Source organism: Melopsittacus undulatus, chromosome 5, assembly GCF_012275295.1.
Source record: "Melopsittacus undulatus isolate bMelUnd1 chromosome 5, bMelUnd1.mat.Z, whole genome shotgun sequence".
NCBI lineage: Eukaryota > Metazoa > Chordata > Aves > Psittaciformes > Psittaculidae > Melopsittacus > Melopsittacus undulatus.
Window position 1 is genome coordinate 54464955 of NC_047531.1, and position 14312 is coordinate 54479266.

General features: G+C 40.2%; 1 protein-coding gene across 3 annotated transcripts in view; it reads right to left on the reverse strand.

Moving 5' to 3' along the window:
• The window catches only part of DNM1L (dynamin 1 like), a 44645-nt gene extending 31138 nt beyond the window's left edge, over positions 1-13507 (reverse strand). For 2 of the 3 annotated variants that reach the window (XM_005144391.3, XM_005144393.3), the window contains exons 1-2: positions 13281-13507; positions 737-884 (exon numbers count right to left, since the gene is read on the reverse strand). In XM_005144391.3, coding sequence (XP_005144448.1) covers positions 737-884; positions 13281-13382 — 250 coding nt within the window. In that variant the 5' untranslated portion in view covers positions 13383-13507. The remainder of the gene's footprint in view (positions 1-736; positions 885-13280) is intronic. The other variant, XM_031044902.2, reaches the window with a different exon arrangement.
• Between the last annotated feature and the right edge of the window lie 805 nt (positions 13508-14312).

Below are 14312 nucleotides of genomic sequence, written 5' to 3' on the forward strand. Positions count from 1 at the left end.
CCCCAAGTTTACCACACCATCAAAAGCCTGTGCACTTTTTACTGCCTACATGAAAAAGGTAAGATTTATCTTACAATCACGAGGTGGCTATGACTCCACTGCTCTTCACATCAAATGCACTAGTTTGTATAGAACGAGTATTTAAACTCCCAAGGGACAAGTGAGATTACTTTCTTGATCTGCTAGAGGTAAGTTTCAAAGTAAACCACTTCAGAACATTTTGTGTGCAGTTCTTCATGTGCTTGGAACCTCAGTGCAGCTCAGTAAGGTAGCATCTGTACACTACAGAACATGCCCATTAAAATTCGTCTGCTTCTACTACAATTGTTTTCCTTTCTTCTTCTACCACCGCTGTTCAGAAATTATGTAATTCCTAACCTCCTTTTAAGAAGTCACATACTCATCTTCTCAAGGAAAAACCTTATTTATACAGCAAAAGAGGAGGGGAAGAAAAACACATACAAGAAAATCATGTTCTCTACAATCTAGATAATCAAAATCATAACTGAAATGCTTTCTTTGGTATGCTTTTCTCAAGTGTTTCCTAAGAATAGAAAAACTTAAAACATTAAAGATATTTTGAACATCCAGATTTTGACTTCTAAATGACACTTCTAAATGGACAGAACAGATGTGACAAGAGCCATTTTTTTCAACTGATTTTTCAGTCAAATGAACAAGAAAGATTCAAAGTCCCTTTCCTACAAGGCAAAACACACTCTTGGATCATACTTACCATTTTCATCTCCAGCTGTTTTCCGACCATCCTCTGGGGAAACGTGCACCAGCTGCAGAATAAGGGGTCTCCGGGTGACAACTCCAGTACCTCGTGGGAGCAGATCCCTCCCCACAAGACTTTCCAACACAGAACTCTTTCCACTGCTCTGAAAATTGGAATACAGCTACATGATTTTCTTAAACATCAAAATGCTGTAATATTCTAGTTTTAGCTTGCTTTCATCACCCCTGCAAACAGCGGTCCACAGTCCTCTGCTATACAGTGCCTGCTATACAGACTTGCTGCATATAACAGCGGTATCACACTGCATAGGCATTGAAGGACAAAAGTCAGCTACAAACCAGTAACTGTCTAAACACAACTGGGATACTTAAAAAGCCATGGGACACTTAGAAGCCATGTAAACTCATGCATTTTCTATCTCTTAAGACTAAATTTAACATATAATAGGCTTCAGAAAAAAGTAATATCCTGTTGAACATTTTCTACCCCAAATATTAATCTCTACAGAAACACTTCTAGAAAACAAAACATTTTCTTACTAATGCTCACAAAGAAGTTCTGTGTCTTCTACTATGTCACTTTCTAACATCCTGCAGTAACACTTCACTCTGCAGACTAAGAAATTTAACTTTCTGTTAGTATTAACATGGACTAGCCATATTAATACTAAACAAGAGTATTATATAAGAAGATATTAACTATGTACACTTGAGTACATTAAGCTATTGCAATCTTACATTCCTTTCAGTTTGCTTTTTTCTGATATAATGTATTAAATCAGCTTCATAAGTGCAGTGTTTGATATGCTATATATATATAAACATTGTTTTATACTGTCTCTCCAACTTTGTCTACATAGAAGTATTTACAACTAAATTGACTGCAAATATCTGTCTACGTAATAAGAAACTGTAAGAAGTTATGAAATACTTACAAAGCTGCGAAATTAGTCTTACATTTAAAATGTTCTTCTGTAGAATTTTTGTATAAAACGCAGAATTGGACTATATGGTCCAATAAGCAGCTGTGAATATATAGGTTTTAAATGTGATTCAAAACTACTACCATGATAAAACTAACCATAAGCCAACAACAGACCCAGATATGTCACCCTAATGCTTTGAAAGTTTGACCAATGAAGATTTTGTCTTCTTAACAGAACTGTATTAATCTTTTACAGTTTCCTTCAGCTGGACAGTCAGCATGGGCATGCCATGGGAAAACCTGCTCTGACAATCATTGCCATCAGCCAGGAACTGTTTCTATAATAAGGATTCTACCAAACAATTCTCTTAAAAACTGCAACGAAACAAAAAATCCCAACAGGTGCTTCTGACAGCTTGAATGTGCATTACTGCTCTACAAGCTCAATTCAGCTTTCCAGTTCTGAAAGAACAGATTCTAGCCTTCAAGTAAATCATAAAATGTGTACATAATGTAGCATACCATAAAAAGCAGTGTTAAATATATTTTAAATATTATACATTTGATGACATCATAGGTGACTTTTCTAAAAATGAAAAATAGATCAGCAGAAATTAAGCAACACAGCAATATCAAACAGCACATATCTAACAGTGTCATAAGACAAAATAGGAACATGAGAGAATTGGAACCTATTAAAATAGAACTTAAATGCAGAAGCAAAAAACAAATATTAAAATACAAGGTCAAACCCCTAGAAAGCTTGAACAACAGCAAATGAAAATCTTCTTCTAACATTTCATTGTGTAACTATGCTTTATGGCACAGAATATCATTTGTCCCAAGAGGTGACTAACAAACCAATGCAGATTGTGGATATTTTTCAAAGCAAATCTAAGTCAAATTTTACAGCAGTGAGATCAACTATTTCGAGTAAGCAGGGAGGATGGGGTCACAGGAAACAGAAATGCCACCTTATGAAGATTTTTTGCTTCAAAAACCTCTCTTTAATAATTTTCTTATTCACCTGATCTTCTCCAATGAACTTTGGGCACCTTCCATGCAAGGAGCTTATGACAGGATATTGGGCACTGAAATCTTACCTAAAAGTCACTGAAGAACAATCTGGCCAAAGCATAGACTAGCTCTGGAATACTCCTTGCAAGAACTGCCATTGTAGCAAACTTCTCAAGAATTACTAATATTACAGAATGTGAAAAAAAAAAACATTTATTTCAGAGTGACAAACAACAAACCATTTCTTAACAAACTTCATAATTTAAAACACGTGGAATGCCTATGCAAAAACATCAGACATGGTTAAGAGTTCATCAGTGGCACTGAGAGAGAAAAAAAAAAAAAAGCAAACCCACCAGGGTTTCACTTATAAAAAATATTGTTAACATCTCTTGAGCCAGATTTCTTACTCATGGGTAGAACAAACAGTCTTAAAAAGGGCTTGAAGTGAGACTCAGAGGAAATGGCTTCTTCTGAGCATATAATTCAAGTAAAGAAGAGTTAGTATTAAATAGCTGAAGTCCTCACCAAAAACCTCAACAAGACAGGAAACCAAAATTCATGGCACCATGTGTTGCACACTACTGCTCACTGTTTCATCTTTCCAAAACAGCAGTATTGGAGGAAGCTGAGATGGGCACACACAAAACCATGTATAGAACTAAAAAGCTATGTCTTACACCATTCTCACAGTTATCTTTGGATGTAAAAAGAACGATAGGGATCCTTTGCAAATATGATGTCATGCATTAGATAAAACACCACAGAACTCCACACATCAGGAAATTTGTTTCAAATTGCATTATGTTCCCTATTAAATAATCTGTTCTTGGAACATAATACACTGTCTAATGACGCACTCCTTAACCTGGGCCCCATACACATCCATTACCAAGAACCACCTGGGAAGTGGTAAGGAAAGCAATAAACACAAAGCTTGTGCTTTTCTGCCAGTAGGAGGAAGTGAAGTATATGGGTCTGTTCAGAATATAAATTCAGTTCAGCCAGTCATTCATGCAGCAAATTTAGACAGAGACTAATACTGATGACCAGAGGTACTACAGAATTTTTAGGAATAAGTCTGCAGCAGCATCACACTTGTTTTGTCATCTTTTGTCATGGGAATGGCTCATCACAATTTTACCCATGGACTGAAATCCATAAACTGTTTCTACGATGGGTGCAGAAAAGCGTTAACAAATTCTAACTTCTTATGGCAGGTCAGTTACATTTTCCTCTGGACCCTAACACTTGACCCTTATTTGAAATATCTAAAAGCTATGATATTCAGAGGAACTTTATAAGATTGCACAGAAAAAAAGGGCAAATACAGGAGCATCTATCTTTGTTGATTCTTTAACCATTGTACCAAACTTCCACTGTTGAGTGTTTAACGTTACTCTGCTCTGTTGACCATGTTCAGTCTCACAGATAACTCACCTGAGTCTGATGAATGGTAAAATCATTTTTCCCAGAAGTACCAAGACAGTAAGAAATGAGGCACACCGAGGCTTAGATGTTTTATTTCAAGACACTCTGACATATATATGATGTAAATCTCATCAGCTTTTGCACTGCATCCTTAAGTTATATTTTCATCATTGCCAACACCATCTTCAGGTTAATCTACAATAATCAAGGATGAAGGGCAGAACAACACAGAAACAACTATGCAGTTACTCTCTCAAATTGAAAAGCTGAACTCAGTAAGAACTGTGATCCACTCCAAAAAGCCAGCATCGCTAACGTTTTAACAGTCCCGATGATCTTGCTTATGCTTCCCTATCCTTCATTTCTTCTTTACTTGTTCCTGTATATTTCAACCTTGTGCACTTATTGAGTGTCAAAAGGCATATGTTCCCATCCATTAAGCTAATCCTCATGAGAAAATTTGTTTTGCAACTTGCTGTACTGCTAACCACATTTTTCAGGAATTCAGCGGCAATGCATGACAGAAGCAGACACAGCACATGACTTTAAAATTGTCCAGCTTCATTAACAGAAAGATATGTTACTTTAAAAACACTTCAGAGTTATTGATAGGCCAAATTGAAGAGAGTTTGTATTGAAAACTTAAGTAACACTATGAAGAACCATTCCCGTTTGTCCCAAACATTTACTTATCTTTCTTACTCTTTTTTCCAAGTCTTCATTTGCATTCCTAATTTTAGAAGACCTGCACCCCATACCCAACAGCATGCAAAGATGCCTTCTTCATATCCAAGAGAACCCTGACCCAATCTGCTTCCACTATTCACAGAATCCCAAGGGTTGGAAGGGACCTCGAAAGATCATCTAGTCCAACCCCCTGCAAGAGCAGGGTAACCTAGAGTACATCACACAGGAACATGTCCAGGCGGCCCTTGAATATCTCCAATGTAGAAGACTCCACAACCCCCCTAGGCAACCTGTTCCAGTGCTCTGTCACTCTTACAGTAAAGTAGTTCTTCCTGATGTTAACGTGGAACTTCCTATGCTCCAGTTTACACCCAGTGCCCCTTGTCCTATCACTGGATATCACTGAAAAAAAGCCTAGCTCCATCATCCTGACACCCACCCTTTACATATCTGTAAACACTGATGAGGTCACCCCTCAGTCTCCTCCAAGCTAAAGAGACCCAGCTCCCTCAGCCTCTCCTCATAAGGGAGGTGTTCCACTCCCTTCATCATCTTTGTGGCTCTGCGCTGGACTCTTTCAAGCAATTCCCTGTCCTTCTTGAACTGAGGGGCCCAGAACTGGACGCAATATTCCAGATGCAGCCTCACCAAGGCAGAGTAGAGGGGGAGGAGAACCTCTCTTGCCCTACTAACCACAGCCTTTCTAATGCACCCTAGGATGCCATTTGCCTTTTTGGCCACAAGGGCACATTGCTGGCTCATGGATATCCTCCTATCCACCAGGACCTCCAGGTCCCTTTCCCCTTCACTCCTTTCCAGCAGGTCAACCCCCAGCCTGTACTGGTACATGGGGTTGTTCTTCCCCAGATGCAAGACTCTACACTTGCCCTTGTTGAATTTCATCAAGTTTCTCCCTGCCCAACTCTCCAGCCTGCCCAGGTCTTGCTGAATGGCAACACAGCCTTCTGGTGTGTCAGCCACTCCTTCCACTTTAGTGTCATTGGCAAACTTGCTGAGGGTACACTCAGTTCCCTCATCCAGGTCGTTGATGAAAATATTAAACAGCACTGGTCCCAGCACCAACCCCTGAGGGACTCCACTAGTCACAGACCTCCAGCTAGATTCTGCCCCATTGATCACAACTCTCTGCTTTCTTCCTTTCAAGCAGTTCTTGATCCACCTCACTACCTGATCATCAAGCCCACACTTCCTTAGCTTATCTATGAGGATGCTGTGGGAGACAGTATCAAATGCCTTACTGAAATCAAGAAAAACCACATCTACCGCTCTACCATCATCCCTCCTAGTTACTTCCTCATAGAAGGCTGTAAGGTTGGTCAAACATGACTTCCCCATGGTAAAACCATGTTGGCTGCTCTTAATGACCCCCTCATCCTTGATATGTCTAGAGATGGTGTCAAAAATAAGTTGTTCCATCACCTTTCTGTTGATAGTTATCTTCTACTTTGAGTCCCATCTGTAAGTACAAGGGCCTAGAAGACCCTGCTGATGAAGATCAAGGCAAAAAAAAAAAGCACCACATGCCTCAACCTTATCCATATTCACTGTCACTAAATCAGCCATCACATCGCAGCAAGCCTGTATTTTCCTTATTACTCTTTTCCTCTTGAACTTCCAGCACCACATACACAGTTATTCTTGTTGCTTTTGATGTCCCCCACCAGTTTCAACTTTGGTGGAACGTTAGCCTGAATACCATCTTTGCATATGCAGCCCATGCTTTTATATCCTCGAGCAGCTTGTCCTCACTTCTATCTCCTGCACAAGTCTTCTGTGTTGGTGCTCAGTCAGGGGTTCCCTCCACAATGCTCTCCTTACATGATTACTCATTTTCCTGAGCATCTGTATGGACTACTGTTTTGTGCTCCAATGAGATTATCCTTAAAGGCATGTCAGATCTCTTGAGCTTCATTGTCCTATAACTCACTGTATCCTGCTACTTAGCTCAGAGAATAAGCCAAAGTCTGCTCTTATTCTTAAGAGGTTCATGCAGCAAGAAGGCATAAATAGAAGACTCACCTGGATTCTTACTGATGCACAAGAATCATGAGATTTTTACAGTCCTTTGCTCAGAATCTTGATTGTTGCATATTTCAAGTGTTATCAAAATTATAAGGGCCTTATACTGGCTGCAACAAATTCCAAGTCATCTTACAACAATCTGCTGACTTCCCTCTGTCTATCTTTAGACTTCTTAACCGTTTTGTGGAGCCAATGTAAAATAAATCATCTGTGGAAAAAGCCTTCATAAAGAAATCTGTCCAATAAAGTACTGGTGAATGTCCAGTGAGAAAACTGGTTTAAAAGGGTATAAACTTTGTTTCTTGCTTTTGATAGGCCAAACTGATTATTATTTTATTATCTGATCAAACAGGAAAAACTGAAAAGAACTCCTACAACACAATACAGATGTACTCAGGAGAGCACAAGAAAATAAGGAGGCAGTGGTATCAGTATTCCCTATGTCTTTTTCAGTGGCAGAACAATAACAAACCTTTAAGAATGACAGTAACGAATTGTGAAGTAGGAAAAATTTCTCAGACACAGTAATTCCTGAAAAATTCTCTTACAAAAAGCAATGCATCTATTTTGACAACCAAGGCAGAATGGTTGCAATTTTGCAGTTTCTGCCATACAAGAATTGTAAAAGCCCTGATGGCTAAATCATGCTCTTAGCAATACATACATACACAGTTTACTAAATTTTAATTATTTTATTGGAAAATACAAGTTAATGCATTTTTGCTGGGATCTCCTCAGAAATATTAGCCAGATAGGTGCTTTGAAAAGAAGTTCTCTGCAGTAACTATCCTGAAAGAATTCAGCATGCTATAACTAAAGAACAGCAAATTTTACGGTTTTTCTCTTTCCAGGTTTTGCAAACATCAATTATTCTGAAATAAAAAAATCAGCACACATGCAATTCCAGAGCAGTTCCACAAGGGAACTGCTTTGATTGGAATAGCGATTGTGGAAAAATTTTCCTATGTGAACTATGTGAACCATGCTAAGCTGGTTCTAAACACAAAACAAATCTGAAAATGTATTTACTAATCAGAAGGGAATTTTGAAGTTACATGCAGGCAAAACAAATCATTGTAATACCTTCTTTGAAACAAAATTATACTTCTAAAAAGATGCAGACGAGGCTGACTTCACCTTGAGAAAGCAGGGAAACCAGCATAATGTGTTGCTGGCTTTAGCAAAATACATTTTCTCCATGAAAGACCTTGACTGGATCAGAAAGACTGCTGCTCTTGCAGGCCATTCCCCATTCACTGGAATAGAGAGCTTCCCTGAAAGAGTGAGGAAGAAACTTGAAGCCACAGGAACTCCCTCCACAAAAGACAGCTTATGCACAAGCAGTAAGAAAAGCCGTAATTTGCATAGCTCAGTCAAACTTCTTCAGGAATCCTCTATTTATACCATATCTAAACGTAGATACACATCAAACAACAGCAAATAGATAAAAGATTGGCAAATTCTTTCTCAAAGCATCAAATCCTGAAGTCTTCCAGTAATTCACTTAAGAAAAAAATACCTCATGTAATTAGAAACAACAAGTATAGAACTTCCCTATGTTAGATCATGCAACTATGATATCTGAAGTCACATATTTCAAAGCCATGTAGACTGACCTCTTATTGCTTATACTGCTACTTTCACTACTTTTTCAGTAAAATTATTCAAAACAAAGCCAAACTGTACCTTTAAAATGAAAAAGTTACAAACAACAGAGATTTTAAAAAAAAAAAAGTCAACTTTCTGACTGCTATATGAGCAAATCTGCTCAAAGAACCACTACAAGCCATTTTCTCTCCAGATGCTAAAACACATTTGCCAGGGCAGTCTGCCTGAATGCTCTTCCCCTTCATTTTCCTGAAAATGTTTCCTTTGCATTGTCCTCCATGGATAAGATATAAGATCAATCTGTTCTAATTAAAATACAGGTTTTCCAGGAAAAACAATTGCCTATCATAAGAACAGGACCCTGGCAGGAAGCATACAAAACTGGGGGGGGGGGGGGGGGGGGGGGGGGAGGGGGGGCAGTAGGGATGAAAATTCTCCAGTTCTTCTACAGTTCTCCATTCTTCCAAAATAACTGGGCATTTGCAAACAAAATCAGTATCTTGATTTAAAGATGCCAACCACAGAAACCTTCAGGGCCCAGACACTACATTTGTTCAAAAACTGGGAGAGAAAAGAAACTGCACATTGCCAAACACTGTTCATACTATGTAACTTTAGCAGCAAAATTTATATTACATCTGGTAATTGTAAACAGCTAATAAATGTCAGACTCACTTTGCTGCTTGTCCGAAACACACACCAGAACAGCCAGGGCACAATTCGACAGGAGCAAGGGATGGTAAAATGGAAAAGAGTTGCGCCCAAAACCAGATATAGTGAACGTCATATATCAAAACAAACGAAAAAACAAACCAGGAAGTTAAAAAACATTTAGGTGAAAAACCAAGCTGTCCTCAGCCAGCACAGCCAGCACTGAAGCTATACTCTAGTCACATACCCTTTTACAAATGTCTTGGGGAGGAAGATGTTCCTAAGTTCGGCTTGGCACAGGGTTTTCCTGTTGCTTGATACAAGCTGAAGTTTCTTTCACTTAAAACTGACTTTTTGCCACCACAATGTAGGCTACATTAAGTGAGTAACGTGAAGTGGCTTAAATTTTGGTTCCCTTGATATTGCCTGGCAGAGAAAGATCACAGAAGCTCTGTAGAGAACCTGAAGTTTAAGACCACAGTGCTAGTCTCTCTCAAACTGGATGCTTTGATACAGTATCCACCGGATTCTCTTCCTCATGACAGAACCTAGGACCATACATTCGGTTGCCATAGCTGTCAACTTCTTAACATGCATTTTACCTTCTTAACTGTTTAGCCTAACAGAATATACAGTTATACATATTCAAATGCTCAGGCTGTTAGATCAAGAAACCTTCCTCTTTGGCAACAAAAATTGGTTGTTGAAACATCAAACATGATATGCCAAACAGCAAATAAAGAAATAAATGTAATGCTCATCTGTGAGCAAACCACAGAGGCTAACAACAGCTATTTTGGATGGAAACATCCAACAGAACAGTCTATGTTAAATACTATGAACTACACCTTCCCAATTTAAATTTCAAAAATAGTATTATCTGAAGACTGAGCAAAAGTCTATATAAGCATTAACCTGGAAGGTCATTTAAAATTCTCATTTTGAAGTTCATTAGTTGCTATATCAATTTAACCTGATGTCTCTACTAGAATCAACACTTCCAAGTGCAGATAAAGCCCACAACTTGTCTTTATAATGTCAGTATTGGAAGAACCTTACTACAAAACTGACACTAAAGTTTGTATATAAGTAGGTCTATGACTTCTAAAAAACCAAAACAAATTCAAGAATTAATGACCTGAAAAAGATAAAGACAATTCATTTTTATACATCTCTAGGCAGATAGATATTTTGTTGGGGTTTTTTTTTATATATATTCTAAAATTCATGTCCACTTTCATAGCTTGGGGATTTCATTTTTGTAATAGTATCTATGTGCCCTTAACATACAAAAGGCCATGCTAATCAAGCTTTTTTTTCTTCACCTTGCTTACTTTTATCATAGTTTTAATGGTTTTGGTTGAGGCATTTCAATACCACCTTGCTATTCCTTACAAGCACAGATCATAAAGCATTTGTATAAAACATCAGAAAGCTGGCTATTACAGTATTATTAAATATTGGTTATACAGTACTCCTCTGTGTTCTAAAAATTGAAGTAAAATACTGAATGAGGCAGGGGAAGGTAGGTGAAAGGGGAACAACAGAACACCTAACTGGGAATGGCAAAAAAACCCTCTCTGAAATAGAGATGAAAAGCTGGGAGTGTGAGAGTGCTCTCTTAGTTCTATTAGCATCGAAGTCTTCAATTTTTTAACAGACCCTGTACTAGGATACAGGAATAACTTACATGATATTTATGTGGAGAATGAGAAGGAATTCTCATATGACTGAGTCATAGGAATACCACTAGAAGTGTGAGGCCACTTCAACTGCTCACAATAAAAAGACAGTAGGAAATGAATCCTGAAATAACAGAGGAGGGACAAAGAGGACATGAGAAACAGAAAACATTCAAAGCTAAATGAAGAATTATAGGCAGTTTCTAGTTCTACATACTCTAGAATAGAATTAACTTGATGCACAGAAGTAAATGAGAACTGGAGAAAGACACGAACACAAACCAATAAAAGGGTAGAAAAGAGACACAGAAGACAGGTGAGAAAAAAAACCAGCAAAGCTATTTTAAAAAGCATTTTTCTTCTCCTTGCTGAATATGTAAAAAAGGTTATTTAAGAAAAGCAACAGACAGACTGGAAGGGAAATAAAAAACACAAAACCAAATATAAATTAATTAACAGAGAGATACAGAAATCTTAAATGGCAGCATTTGTTTCCTACAGAGAAAAATGTAAGTGCAAAATTCAAAATTATTTGTGCAGATGATTTAAGGAAGAAAAAGTAAAGACTGCATATGCCAGTAGGCTAGAGACAAAACAATGGTATGAACGAACTTAAAGACCATATAGCACTTAGCCAAAACTACCTCCAAGAAACACATGTTTCAAGGCATATTTCAAAAAAACATGGAAGCAAACTACCAGCAGCAAAACGATCAGCTCCAAGGCCGTATGTGAGACCTCTCAAAAAATCTGGTCTACAAATAAACTAACTTCAAATGAACGAAATAATAACATTTTATTTAAATTCTTTTAAGACTGATTGCATAAAATAACCATCTACAGAACTACTATGTCAATAAAGGCACTTATTTCTTCCAACAACCCCGACTAAAAACAAAACAAAAAACACTCACAAGATACAGCTTGCTAGATATATTGCTACATATTTTCCCAGAGTCTATAAAGGACTTTGTTTTGGCATGCTAAGAAATACCATACTAATTCAAGGGGTTTTATGAATATGCTGTATACAGCACTGAATACATCTTAATACTGATGGTATTGACTACTGAAGTGAAAGGTGTGTCTTAACTTCTCATATTACGTACAGTAGATGCTGAGAGTTAACTACTATAAAGTTGTTTAAAAGGATGATTGTTTTTTTTTAAAAAATACCATTTCAATGCATTTCATATAGTGAAACAAAAACATTTTCTTAAATGTCACACCCCTGCCTTGCACTTTCTGTTGCAGAATTTAAATAAGCTTGCTTGTATGATTTTTAATGTCTTTCTAAAGTGATCAACTCCTGTTAGCAAATACCTAACAGAGCTTACCAGTACAAAGTCTCTCACATCAATGCAAGTATTTTAATCTATTTTATAAAGCGGCTGGTATAAAGTGAATTACTTTATCCAATTTATACTGATAAAACAGAATGACACCTGGTTGCCTCACAACCAGTTTGACACTATAGCTGGCTTTTAGAAAACCTACTCTATTCTACAGCTCATGTGGTTTAAGTAATATAATCAGATCCCTGGGTGGAGAGTAGTTGGCATTACTTAGGCAGGCATGCTACTGTCAAGTAATAGTACACATTCAAAAAACACTGTTAATTCCACAGAAACAAAAAGAGAGATCCATTAACTTCAGTTAGTCACAACTAAGTTTTAGTTGTGTTTAACTTTTTGGTTTCGATTCCGTTATGACTGCTGCAGTTCTGGTCACACATGCTCTGCTGCCAAAAGCCTTGCTAAAGACGGGCATCCCACTGACATAGATCTAAAAGAGTCTGAGCTATCTTCGAGCCCAGCAGCAGCACTATCGGGCTGAGCAGCACAGACGGTAAATGTTACAGCCAACCAAGTCTGGCTTTGCCTCTAACCTTCATCCCCTACCAGCAGCTAGGACAAGGAGGTCCAAACTGCTGTAGAACTCCCAGAAAGGTAAAACGATCCACGCCTGCAAGATGCCGTTCTGTACCCACATCCCTTTTATCCAGCCCTCACTTCACGGCGGCTGCCAGAGAAGGAAAGCCAACGACTAGCGACGGCGGTCACGCAGGAGCCCAGGGCCGGCAGCGGGCCCACCCACTGTAAGGAGCAGACGCGGGGCCACGGGGGAGGAGGGGGGTAGGCCATCCCGGCAGCCGTCAAAGCCCCTCCGCCGTTCAAACCGCTACGGAGAAGTGAGAAGGGGAGGGAGGGAGGTGGGAAAGGTTGCAATTACAAATAGTCACCGTTACAAATGGTGAGGACGCAGGAGAAGCCAACGAGCAAATGGGGGGTAGAAGGAGGAGAGGTGCGGGCAGCCGTAGGCGTCCCGCCCGCCCTCGGCTGCCCGCGTCCCCCCATGCCCTTGGCAGGGGCAACCTCAGGTCAGCAACACCGGAGGCGCGATGGACGCCTCGACTTTGCCCTCAGAGTGACGAAGGCCCTTGCCTCTCGCTCCTGCTCCCCCACCCCGGCCTGGCCTGCCCCGCCTTGCCTCACCTGCGTGCCCACCACCACGATCTGCGGCAGCTGGATAATGTCGGCCCCCACTGTGTTGAACACATCCTGCAGCTTGTTAATGACGGGGATCAGCGCCTCCATAGCGGCGGGGGAGGGCAAGGGTCGAGAAAGGCGTCGGCGATGAATGAGCGCGACGGGCAAACGGTTCCCGTCAGCCGCCCCCTCCGCCTACCGCCATTGGCGCTGGCCCCCGCGCACGGCCCGGCCCCCAGCAGCCTCTGCGCGCCCGCCGGGAGCAGCACCTCCTTTGCCAGGCATCACGGGAGTTGTAGTGCGGGGTGAGGGCGCGCGCGGGCGCCCTCTGGGGCGGCGGCCATCAACCGTCAATCGTCAACGTGCATCGGCTCCACCCGCACGGGGAAGAGTTGATCCTTAGCTAGCGCCCGTGGGATGAAGGTGTTCGATGCTCAGGCAGCGTAGTCGCCATTCCCAGGGTTTATTCTATCCGTCGGTACGGACAGATAAAGCTGATCATCTCCAGGGATCCCCAGTAATGGCGCAGCCTCCGGATTGAGATGCCACAGGCAACCCATGATCATCGCCCCCCGGGCGTAGCTGCCTTAGGTAGCTGTGTTCAGCAAGCAGCACGGAGTAGTCATGTTTATTCGAGGCACTATGTTTTGTTAACACTTGAGGAGCAGGAAAGAACGAAACGTGTGCCCTCACTGCCCTTGCCACTACTTTGCCAGATGTGGGGATGTCGGCGTGGCTGCCTGAATATGGCAAGGAAGGATGCTGAATGGCAAATTGCTAGACCTTGTCAGCAACTGGTGTCACAAAGCAAAATAAATAAATTAACAAAACAACACAACTTTTTAAACGGTACCATTTATCCTGTTTGCTCTTTGGTGGGGTGCATTATACAGAAAGAAGAAAACTCTCATAGGAGAATGACTTGTGATGAGAGTTTGTAGCACGAAGCTGTCTGATATTTAAATGTCCTTCCCTTGAATGCATGTAGCCCTGAATTGAATTCTGGCTTTGTCCGTTCCTGTAAGCCATCGGAGTGAA